The following is a 12,264-nucleotide window of genomic DNA, read 5'->3' on the forward strand; positions in this document are numbered from 1 at the left end:
CACCAACTGATGATCCATGGATCACTGGTGGTCTGCAAGAAAACTTTGGTGGTCTTCAGAAAAATTTCATTTTTATATTGCATTAAATCAGGTGTCCTCAAACTATGGCCCCTGGGCTGGATATGTGCACTGAATGTTCTAACTGTCAGGAAATTTCTCCTTAGTTCTAGGTTGCATCTCTCCTTGTTTAGTTTCCACCCATTGCTTCTTGTTCTACCCCCAGGTGCTTTGGAGAATAGCTTGACTCCCTCTTCTTTGTGGCAACCCCTGAGATCTTGGAACACTACTAACCCTTGGTCCTTCTTTTCATTAAACTAGTCGTGCCCAGTTCCTGCAACCATTCTTCATATGTTTTAGCCTCCTAAATGAACCGTAATCATCTTTGTCACTCTTCTCTGCACTTTTTCTAGAGTTTCAATATCCTTACATAGTTTCAATATTTATATCATAAATACAAGAAATCTACTATTACCAAAGCTTTGTGAAGTTTGCATACTTCTTGCACATTTGCTCACGTTTAAGGTACCACAAATGTCAGATGCCACACTACAGTTCAGGAACAAGTAAGCAAGAACTACACAGATTTTCGCTGTGGCGAGGGAGGTGTTTGCCCAGGTTCGCCTGGTGCACCAGTTGCAGCCCTACCTGGACCGGGAGTCACTGGTCACAGTCACTCATGCCCTCATCACATCGAGGCTCGGCTACTGTAATGCTCTCTACATGGGGCTACCTCTGAAAAGTGTTCGGAAACTTCAGATCGTGCAGAATGCAGCTGCGAGAGCAATCATGGGCTTTCCCAAGTATGCCCATGTTACACCAACACTCCGCAGTCTGCATTGGTTGCCGATCACTTTCCGGTCACAATTCAAAGTGTTGATTATGACCTATAAAGTCCTCCATGGCATCGGACCAGAATATCTCCGGGACTGCCTTCTGCCGCACGAATCCCAGCGACCGGTTAGGTCCCACAGAGCTGGCCTTCTCCGGGTCACGTCGACTAAACAATGTCATTTGGCGGGACCCAGGGGAAGAGCCTTCTCTGTGGCGGCCCCGTCCCTCTGTAACCAATTCCCCCCAGAGATCATAATTGCCCCCACCCTCCTTGCCTTTCGTAAACTTCTCAAAACCCACCTCTGCTGTCAGGCATGGGGGAATTGAAATATCTTCCCCAGGCCTATATAATTTATGTATGGTGTGTTGTGTGCATGTTTTGTTTTTTGAAAATTGTTTATTAAATATCTACATTAAAAATACACAACAAGAAATAACATAATAACAATATGTACACATAAGACAGATATAAAAAGAAAGAAAAGGGAAAAGGAGAGAAAAGAAGATAAGAAGAAAAAAAAAGAAATAAAGCAGCCTGCGTTATACATAACATATTTGGTATCATTATTTACGATTTGCACTACCCGAAGAGTAGTGTAATTTACGTGCAGCTTACGACTAGTTTACAAAGGAAAATCTTCCTTTTAACAATTGTTATATATTTAATGCATAAATACAATCTTATAATTTCCATGTGCATGTTTTTTAAATTATGGGTTTTTAACTTTGTATTATTAGATTTGTATTGTACATTGTTTCTATCACTGCTGCGAGCCGCCTCGAGTTTACGGAGAGGGGCAGCATACAAATTTAATAAATAAATAAATAAATACATAACCAACATTTTGAATTGTGACCGGAAACTGATCAGCAACCAATGCAGACTGCGGAGTGTTGGTGTAACATGGGCATATTTGGGAAAGCCCATGATGGCTCTCGCAGCTGCATTCTGCACGATCTGAAGTTTCCGAACACTTTTCAAAGGTAGCCCCATGTAGAGAGCATTACAGTAGTCGAGCCTCGAGGTGATGAGGGCATGAGTGACTGTGAGCAGTGACTCCCGGTCCAAGTCGGGTCGCAACTGGTGCACAAGGCGAACCTGGGCGAACGCCCCCCTCGCCACAGCTGAAAGATGTTTCTCTAATGTGAGCTGTGGATCGAGGAGGATGCCCAAGGTTTTTTTTAAAAAAACCTGTCTACTCTTCTTTCCTTTTCTAACCTTGGCACAACTCACTCGCAGCGCATGCTATTTGTTGCTCCAGAAATAGAAGAATATGCAAAAAATTACTTCATTCTGAATGTGAAATGCCATTTCAAAAGGGTTGCTTGCTGCCTTGAACTTTAAATGAGCTGTTTCCAGCATCTTGGGGCATGCTTTGACTTCCAAACCAAGGGGAGCTTTTGTACCCACGCAATTCATCTGTAATATATGTACACTCAAATGGACAACCGAAGGCAGGGCTATTCTGCCCCCTTTCATAGGAGCATTCTTTATGGAGAGAGAAAGTCCGGGAAGACCGTCATCCATCAAAGCTCTTTGCACAGCCCAAGCAAACAAGTCCTTGATTTTTCAAATCAGATGATAGCTTATAAACATGACATATTACTCTGGTTATCCAGGATTTGAAAGGGGACGGAGGGAGGCCCCACCGCGCATGCAAAATAGTTCGCAGGATGCGGCTCGTCAAACAAACATGTCACACAGCTGCACCGAACAGCTGTTTACCATAAAGGTAAACTGGTAACACTGCTCCGTCTCCTTAACTTTGCAGGAAGCAACTTACAGACAGTCCTCGCTAAGCGACCGATCATTTAGTGACTGTTTAAAGTTCCTTGTTGCCTTAGGGGAAGGAGGCTTCAGGGTATCCGAAGATAGAACATTTATTTATTTTATTTTATTTTAAATCTATCTATCTATCTATCTATCTATCTATCTATCTATCTATCTATCTATCTATCTATCTATCTATCTATCTATCTATCTATTTGCATGCCACCCCTCTCCGAAGTCTCGGGGCGGCTAACAACAATAAAAAAGACAATGTAAACAAATCTAATCTTAAAAATAATCTTAAAAACCCCAATTTAAAGAACCAATTATCTAGAATTCAACCAGTTTTGTTTCATAGAACCTCAACCTTGTGAACATATCAAATTTCCTCTTTCCTCTAATACAGTATTCAAAATGGAAAGGGATTTTAGTGTGTGTGTTTATATAAATATACACGCACATGCGCGCACACACACGTTTTTGCTGATAATGAAAAGGAAGGGAGACTAGTATAGATCTATTTTGAGCTTATGCTCTCATCAGCTAGCCATACCATTACAGTGGCACCTCTACCTAAGAACGCCTCTACTTACGAACTTTTCTAGATAAGAACCGGGTGTTCAAGATTTTTTTTGCCTCTTCTCAAGAACCATTTTCCACTTACAAAGCCGGAAAAGACAGAGGGAAGCCTCCATGGGGCCTCTCTAGGAAGTTCCTGGGAGGAAACAGGGCCGGTTAAGGAGGGGAGAAGCCTCTGTGGGGCCTCTCTAGGAATCACTGTTGTTAGCTGCCCCGAGTCCACGGAGAGGGGCGGCATACAAATCCAATCAATCAATCAATCAATCAACCAACCAATCAATCAATCAATCAATATAAATAAATAAAATAAAATAAAATAAATCTCCTGGGAGGAAACAGGGCCAGAAAAGGAGGGGGAGAAGCCTATGTGGGGCCTCTGTAGGAATCTCCTGGGAGGAAACAGGGCCTCCACCCCCTCCCCTGTGGTTTCCCCAATTGCACACATTATTTGATTTTACATTGATTCCTATGGGAAACATTGCTTCCCATAAGAATTATGTTCGTAAGTAGAGTTACCACTATATCGGGATTTGAACCTGCAGAGTCTGCCTTGTAAGACAATAGCTTTAACCTCTCGACCACAGTCTCTTCTCCTCTCAGCTCGTACCAGGGAAGAGTTATATGTTATTTTCTGTCGAATCACCCTGGTATAAGCAAATATGGGAGGAGCGTATTGCTTCCTTTTTGTAAAAGCCATGGTGATGCAGTGGTTAGAGTGCAGTACTGCAGGCTACTTTTGCTAATGACCAGCTGCCAGCAGTTTGGCAGATCGAATCTCACCAGGCTCAAGGTTGACTCTGCCTTCCATCGTAAAATGAGGACCCAGATTGTTGGGGGCAATATATGCTGACTCTGTAAACCACTTAGAGAGGGCTGTAAAGCACTGTGGAGCGGTATATAAGTCTAAATGTTATTGCTATTTGCTTCTCGGGCCCCTCCAAGGGCCATATCCAAGGCAGTTAAACTTTTATAGCCGACAAACTATAATCTTTACGCGTAATGGCTTCCCCTCCCCCACAAATCGATTTCTTCCAAATAAGAGAGACAATTTGTTCCCGCTGGTGGTCCAACCTGCGCCATTCCTTACCGTCTCATCCAGTTGGGTTTCTGGAAGGACCTCCGCAGCCGAGGGGTTTTTTCCCAGCACCCTGTATGCTGACCTCTTGGTCTGTGTCCTCCGGAGTAACCTCTCTTTGTCCATCAGAATGTGATCGACTTGAGTCAAGATGGATCGCTCAAAGGCACCGAAACCCTGGAAGACGACCATCAAGTAATGTTAGAAGATTATTATTATTATTATTATTATTATTATTATTATTATTATTATTATTTCATAACCAATAACTGGAATTGCATCCGGAAACTAACTGGCAGCCAATGCAGTGCGGCTGCGTTCTGCACAATTTGCAGTTTCCACAACGGTCTTCAAAGGTAGCCCCATGTTGAGAGCATTGCAGTAGTCCAGCTCCAGAACCTTGACAGTGGGATTAGAACTCACAAGAACCAGGCTTCTTACTGATGAGTCCATACCACATCTCACTGCTCAGAACCCCTTTAAAGTGGTACCTTGTGATACGAACCCCTCATGATACAAACTTTTCGAGATACGAACCAGGGGGTTGGAAATTTTTTGCCTCTTCTTACGAACTTTTTCCGCCTTACGAACCCGCCGCCGATCGCAAAAACGGCGCTCCGCTGGGCAGCGCTGCCCGGCTGTAACCTTCTGAAACAGCCGGGCGCTTCTTGGCGGCCTACGGAACCCGAACCTGAAAAGTTTGGCAAAAGTTCGGGTTCGGGAGAACGCCGAGAAGCCCCCCGGCTGTTTCAAAAGGTGACAGCCGGGCGCCGCCGCCCAGCAGAACACATTTTGTGATTCTCCCCCCCCCCCCCTTGCACGCATTAATCGCTTTTACATTGTTTCCTATGGGAAACATTGTTTCGTCTTACGAACCTTTCGCCTTACGAACCTCCTCCCGGAACCAAATAAGTTCGTAAGACAAGGTATTACTGTACTTGCCTTGCCCAGTTTGCCCGAAGCCAGCTTGGTCCTGTCGTGCCACTTCTGTAAAGTGTCGTTCCTGTAGGCTTGAAACTCAGCAAACCTCTTGGATGCGAATGCGGGGTAGTCCTCCATCTCCAGCTTCCGTTTGGGCGGCCTCCGGACAACCTCTTCCTCAGCTTCATCGCTGCCACTTGAGATCTCTTCACCACTGACAATAAAGATGGCGGTATAATTAATCTACAGAGCTGTCCAAGCCCATCTCCTGATCACTCACTTTACGGCTTTATCACTGAACTTGGTTAGCAAGAGGCAACTTAAAAGCAAGGCTGTCAAACTGAAGCAATGGATGGAAACTAATCTAGGAGGGAAGCAACCTGGGGTTCCCCCCCCCCAAGAGGCAACTGGATTTTCTGGTCTTTCTTTGAAGACCTTTTCCCAAACGCCATCCCTCTGCTAAACAAATAATAATAATAATAATAATAATAATAATAATAATAATAATAATAATAATCATCATCATCATCATCATCATCATCATCATCATCATCCAAAGTGCAGACTCTGTAAAGAAACAGATGAAACAATCGATCACATACTCAGCTGCTGCAAAAAGATTGCACAGACTAACTACAAGCATAGACATGATGCTGTGGCACAGATGATCCACTGGAACTTGTGCCAGAACTACCATTTACCAGTGGCAAAGAATTGGTGGGATCCATAAGCCTGAAAAAGTGGTCGAAAATGAGCAAGCAAAACTACTGTGGGACTTCCGACTTCAGACTGACCGAATTCTGAAGCATAACACACCAGACATTGTGATCGTGGAGAAAAAGAAAGTATGGATCATCGACATCGCAATCCCAGGAGACAGTAGAATTTAGGAGAAGCAGCTAGAGAAATTAGTGAAATACGAAGATCTAAAAATCGAGCTGCAACGACTCTGGCATAAGGCAGTGAAAGTGGTCCCAGTGGTACTTGGCACGCTGGGCGCAGTGCCAAAGGATCTCAGCGGACATTTGAAAACCATCAGAATTGACAAAATCTCCATCTGTCAATTGCTGCTTTACTGGGATCGTCAAACATAATTCGCCGCTACATCACGCAGTCCTAGGTGCTTGGGAAGCGCCCGACTGGTGATGAAATATGAAATCCAGCATAGTGATCTCGTTTGCTGTGTTGTACTGAAATAATAATAACAATAATAATAATAATAATAATAATAATTATTATTATTATTATTATTATTTATTAGATTTGTATGCTGCCACTCTCTGAAGACTCGGGGCGGCTCACAACAATAAAAAATAATATTATAGGGAAACAAATCTAATATGAAAAAAGAAGCATATAAAACCCAATCATATTTAAAAACCAAACAGCACATACACACCAAACATAAAATATAAAGCGCCTGGGGGAAAGGTGTCTCAACTCCCCCATGCCTGGCGGTATAGGTGGGTCTTGAGCAGTTTACGAAAGACACTGTTGACACTGTCAACATATTCACTAAGTCTGCACTACTATTACTACTAGTTTTTCCCCATCGTTCCTCTCACCGATTTCCTCCCACTTATGACTGTATGGCTGTAACTTGTTGATTTTTATTAATTTTGATTGTTTGTTCATTGTTTATTTGACCCCTATGACAATCATTAAGTGTTTTTAACCTCATGATTCTTGACAAATATATCTTTATTATTATTATTATTATTATTATTATTATTATTATTAATTTTTTTTATTAGATTTGTATGCCGCCCATCTCCGTAGACTCGGGCCGGCTCACAACAGTAGTAGCACAATAAATAACAAATCTAATAATTAAAAATCACTAAAAACCGCTTATTTTAAAAAAACATACACACAAACATACCATGCATAAACTGTATAGGCCCAGGGGAAATGTCTCAGTTCCCCCATGCCTGGCGGCAGAAGTGGGTTTTAAGAAGTGTACGAAAGGCAAGGAGGGTGGGGGCAGTTCTAATCTCTGGGGGGAGCTGCTTCCAGAGGGTCGGGGCTGCCACAGAGAAGGCTCTTCCCCTGGGTCTCGCCAGATAACATTGTTTAGTCGACGGAACCCAGAGAAGGCCAACTCTGTGGGACCTAACTGGTCGCTGGGATTTGTGTGGCAGAAGGCAGTTCTGGAGATATTCTGGTCCTATGCCATGAAGGGCTTTATAGGTCATAAGCAACCTTTTGAATTGTGACTGGAAACTGATCGACAACCAATGCAGACTGCGGAGTGTTGGTGTAACATGGGCATACCTAGGGAAGCCCATGATTGCTCTCGCAGCTGCATTCTGCACGATCTGAAGTTTCCGAACATCCTTCAACGGTAGCCCCATGTAGAGAGCATTACAGTAGTTGAACCTCGAAGTGATGAGGGCATGAGTGACCCAGAACTAAGGAGAAATTTCCCGACAGTGAGGACAGTTAACCAGTGGAACAGCTTGCCTCCAGAGTTTGTGAATGCTCCAACACTGGAAGCTTTTAAGAAAAGATTGGACAACCATTTGCCTGAAGTGGTGTAGGTTCATAATGGAGAATCTATGGCATGTGGGCCAGAGGTGGAACGCAATGACCTCTCTGATGGTATACGGGCATCTCTGCCGTGCATGGGGGGAGGGGATGGGGGGGACGGACATGCGACGGATGTATGTATGGAGTCTCACATGCATGTACAGGGGCTCTGAGCAGTCACTAAGTGAAGTGTTGTTAAGTCAAAGACTACCTGTATAGTTTCCTACCTGAGCAAGGAGTTGGATGGGCCATTCTTTGACTGATTTTTGCAGCCTTATTTGAAAAGAAACCATCACAAAAACAACATATATGACAGTAAAAAACGTGCTCTTTCTAATGAAATAAAAAATGAAAATGATTGAAGGTGAGAAAACAGAGAGCTCTGCTTCATCACCTTCATTAAAAAGAGCACTTTTTTTTCTATCGCTCTGTTTTCTTACCTTCAAATATCTTCATTTTTATTTCATTAGAAAGAGCACACTTTTTCCTATCATACATGTTGTTTTTGTGATGGTTTCTTTTCAAATAAGGCTTCAATTTCACCTGGTCCACTTGACAAAGAATGACTCGGATTAGAAGACCTCCAAAGTCCGTCCCAACTCCGTTATTCCGTTCAAGCGGAGGATTTATCCTTTGCTGCTTCAGATCATCTTGGCCTTCGATGGTATACTGCCCTTGAATATGGCATTTCCATTTAGCCTTATGGTCAACAGAGGCTGATTGCATTCCACACCCCTTCTATGAATAGCTAATCCCCCGTTAAAGCCATGTAATCATACAGGCAGATAATACCTTATGAAACGGGAACAAGTCTTTCGACAGCTCTGAAACGTATCCCTGGATAAGCCGTAGGCCTTAGGCAAAGGGGAGAATGGATAGATAGATAGATAGATAGATAGATAGAGATAGACAGACAGACAGACAAATAGATATAGGTAGGTAGGTAGATAGATAGAAAGATAGATACAGGTAGATAAATAGGTAGGTAGGTAGGTGTTGTGGTTGGCTCTGGCCCAGCTCCTGCCCCAGGGAATGTGGAGGTGGATGCAGGGGAAACTTCAACGTGTCATAGACCTGTGTTATTGCCGACAGAACCAGTTCAGAGTTAAATTTCCTCGGACGAAGAAGAAGGTGGGAGTGACTTGGAAGAGGGGGGGGCTTGGCACACAGCCCAGGCAGTCAATCTCCCTTATCTTCCCTTGATTCGGATGAAGACGCATTGGATCTACGCAAGTGCAGAATTATGCATAGAAGAGACCAAGTAAGGACATATTACAAGAGAGGCCACCTGTGTTTGGGTGGGGCTCCAGTAATTAGGGCTGCTGCTCTAAATAGCAGCGTGTGGGTTTGGCTGTTGTGGAAGAGTATCTGATCGCAGTTCTTCAGGAATCGTGTGTTGCTGTTTTCTGGACTTTGTTGATTTTTCCAAAGCAGAGCAATGTGTTTGTGTGTCTCACTTCGTTGGAAGAAGAAGGGGTGTAAAGTTTCTTCACATCTGCTAGCTAAGTACTTAATGACTGCTTAAGGGAAATTGTACAGGCTACCCGGTTGTTTTGGGACAAGTGCTCTTTGCAATACAAAAAGAGTGCTTAGTTTATTTCGAATTTTGTGATAAAGAACATTGTTTTGAATTTTCAAACGTGTCTGTGTGTCTGAAATTTGTACCCTTGAATTTTCAGGAGGCTCCTACCAGAGAGCACGGCAGAATAGATAGATTAGATTAGATAGATAGATGGATGGATGGATGGATGGATGGATGGATGGATGGATGGATGGATAGATAGATAGATGAGATATTCCAAACTTGCAGAGAACTGATATAGCTATAGCTCGAAATAGATCTATACTAGTCTCCCTTTATTTCTTTATCAGTTCTCTGCAAGTTTGGAAAATGTGGTTTGGAGACTGGATAACCCCTAGGCAACCCCTAGGCAAAAGGAAGCAGTATGCTCCCGCCCATATTTGGGTGTATCAGGTGATTTGACTGAAACACACACATACACACACACACACATTTTATACTGTATATGATATATATATATAATCAATCACCATGTCAATCCTTCAACTAAATCTGATTCCACCAACCAATCAAATCATTAAAACATAGTCACCTAATCTATTTGCTACATTCAAACCAAATCTCCACCCCCACCACTATTTATAAGGAACAAATGGCAGTTGCAAACAAACTATATTTACAGCAGCACGAAGCTTACAACTTCAGCCTGGTGATGGTGAATGTGATTTCACCGAAACGTCGCATAGACATTCAAAATATTACACGGGGCAAAACCCGAACTCAGAACAATCTACTTATATATAATTTAATTTTCAAATTCAGCAAAAAAAACATGTGACACATACAGATAGAATTGTCGGCTGTCAATAAAATTAACTGCCTTGGAAATGGCTCTGGGTTGGGCCGAGAGGCAAAAAAGGAGCTGTGATGTTCCTTCAATACACCAGGGTGATTCGACACAAAAATATGTAACCCTTCCCTGGTGCAGAGCTGAAGGGATTGGATACTGTAGCCTAGAGGATAATTCTCTGCCTTACAAGGCAAAGGTTGCAGGTTCAAGTCCCAGTGGGTATGGCTAGCTGATGAGGCCAAAATAAGGCCGAAATAGATCTATCTTAGTCTCCCTTAATTTTCAAATTCAGCAAAAAAAACATGTGACATATATATATATATATATATATATGTATGTCTGTATGTATGTATGTATGTATGTATATGTATATATATTATATATATATATAATACTTGATTCTGTACAAAGTTGAATGTGCACAACAGCATGTGAAATTGAATGCCAGTCAGTGTTGCTTCCTAAGTGGACAGTTTGATTTCACAGAAGTTTGATTTACTTGGAGTTATATTGTGTTGTTTAAACTGTTCCCTTTATTTTTTTTGAGCAGTGTAATTTAACAGCTGTCGTGACTCACTTAACGACATTGGCCAGCAAGGTCGTACAGTGCAGCGAAGTCCACTTAACAACCGGCTCGCTTAGCAGCAGAAATATGGGTTTCAATTGTGACTGCAAGTTGGGTTCAAGGGGTGACCCCCACCTCATTTTTCCCCCCTGCCCTCCGAAGTTTGGAAAGGCATTTTGTGGCCTTTGCTTCCCTGTTGCCCAGTCGCCACCATCGCTATTTTCTTTACCTTTCCTCTTCCTTCTGTCCTGCTACCAAATGTTTGGTCGCCGAGTTCTGGTGCCACAGCTCATCCTGAAGATCCACCAGGCTTCTCAGCAAAGCCTTTAAGGCTTTGTAACCTGTGGGGCAAAACGAGAAAGTGCCTTAAGAAGACTCTGCAAGGGAATGCTGGACATTTGATAGAGGGAGATTTGATTGGATTGGATTGGATTTGTATGCCGCCCCTCTCCGTAGACTCGGGGCGGCTAACAACAGTAATAAAGACGGCATATGACAATCCAATATAAACAGTTAAAAACCCCTACTGTAAAACCAAACATACATACAGACATACCATGCATAAAATTGTAAAGGCCTAGGGGGAAAGAATATCTCAATTCCCCTATGCCTGGCGGCAGAGGTGGGTTTTAAGAAGCTTACGAAAGGCAAGGAGGGTGGGGGCAATTCTAATCTCTGGGGGGAGTTGGTTCCAGAGCGTCGGGGCCGCCACAGAGAAGGCTCTTCCCCTGGGCCCCACCAAGCGACGTTGTTTAGTTGACGGGACCCGGAGAAGGCCCACTCTGTGGGACCTAACGGGTCGCTGGGATTCGTGTGGCAGAAGGCGGGCCCGGAGATAGTCTGGTCCGGTGCCATGAAGGGCTTTATAGGTCATAACCAACACTTTGAATTGTGACCGGAAACTGATCGGCAACCAATGCAGACTGCGGAGTGTTGGTGTAACATGGGCATATTTGGGGAAGCCCGTGATTGCTCTCGCAGCTGCATTCTGCACGACCTGAAGTTTCCGAACACTTTTCAAAGGTAGCCCCATGTAGAGAGCATTACAGATGTCAGAGTAATGACGATTTAATAGCTGACCAGCTGATGTAAGGCTGTTGTAAAATGCTAATGCAATGAGAAGGAGTCAGCAGGGATATTACCACTTTAAGATGACTGTATATTTCAGAGTACAGTGGTATCTCTACCTATGAACGCCTCTACTTACAAACTTTTCAAGATTTTTTTTGCCTCTTCTCAAGAACCATTTTCCACTTACAAACCCGAGGCTCCCAAACTGTAAGCGGGAAAGGCAGGAAGAAGCCTCCATGGGGCCTCTCTAAGAATCTCCTGGAGGAAACAGGGCCGGAAAAGGTGGGGAGAAGCCTCCGTGGGGCCTCTCTAGGAATCTCCTGGGAGGAAACAAACAGGGCCGGAGAAGGCGGGGAGAAGTCTCTGTGGGGCCTCTCTAGGAATCTCCTGGGAGGAAACGGGGCGGAAAAGGTGGGAAGAAGCCTCCGTGGGGCCTCTCTAGGAATCTCCTGGGAGGGAAACAGGGGCCGGAAAAGGCAGAGAGAAGCCTCCGTGGGGCCTCTCTAGGAATCTCCTGGGAGGAAACATTGAAATTGATTGTCAGTCAGTG

At 43.6% G+C, this 12,264-nt stretch overlaps 1 protein-coding gene across 3 annotated transcripts in view; it reads right to left on the reverse strand.

The window, feature by feature from the left end:
* Positions 1–12,264, reverse strand: part of AATF (apoptosis antagonizing transcription factor) — a 141,266-nt gene that overhangs the window by 86,687 nt on the left and 42,315 nt on the right. For all 3 annotated transcript variants that reach the window (XM_070735332.1, XM_070735331.1, XM_070735334.1), the window contains exons 5-7: positions 10,873–10,984; positions 5,199–5,391; positions 4,269–4,433 (exon numbers count right to left, since the gene is read on the reverse strand). In XM_070735332.1, coding sequence (XP_070591433.1) covers positions 4,269–4,433; positions 5,199–5,391; positions 10,873–10,984 — 470 coding nt within the window. The remainder of the gene's footprint in view (positions 1–4,268; positions 4,434–5,198; positions 5,392–10,872; positions 10,985–12,264) is intronic.

This window comes from Erythrolamprus reginae, chromosome 1 (assembly GCF_031021105.1).
Source record: "Erythrolamprus reginae isolate rEryReg1 chromosome 1, rEryReg1.hap1, whole genome shotgun sequence".
Classification (NCBI taxonomy): Eukaryota; Metazoa; Chordata; class Lepidosauria; order Squamata; family Dipsadidae; genus Erythrolamprus; species Erythrolamprus reginae.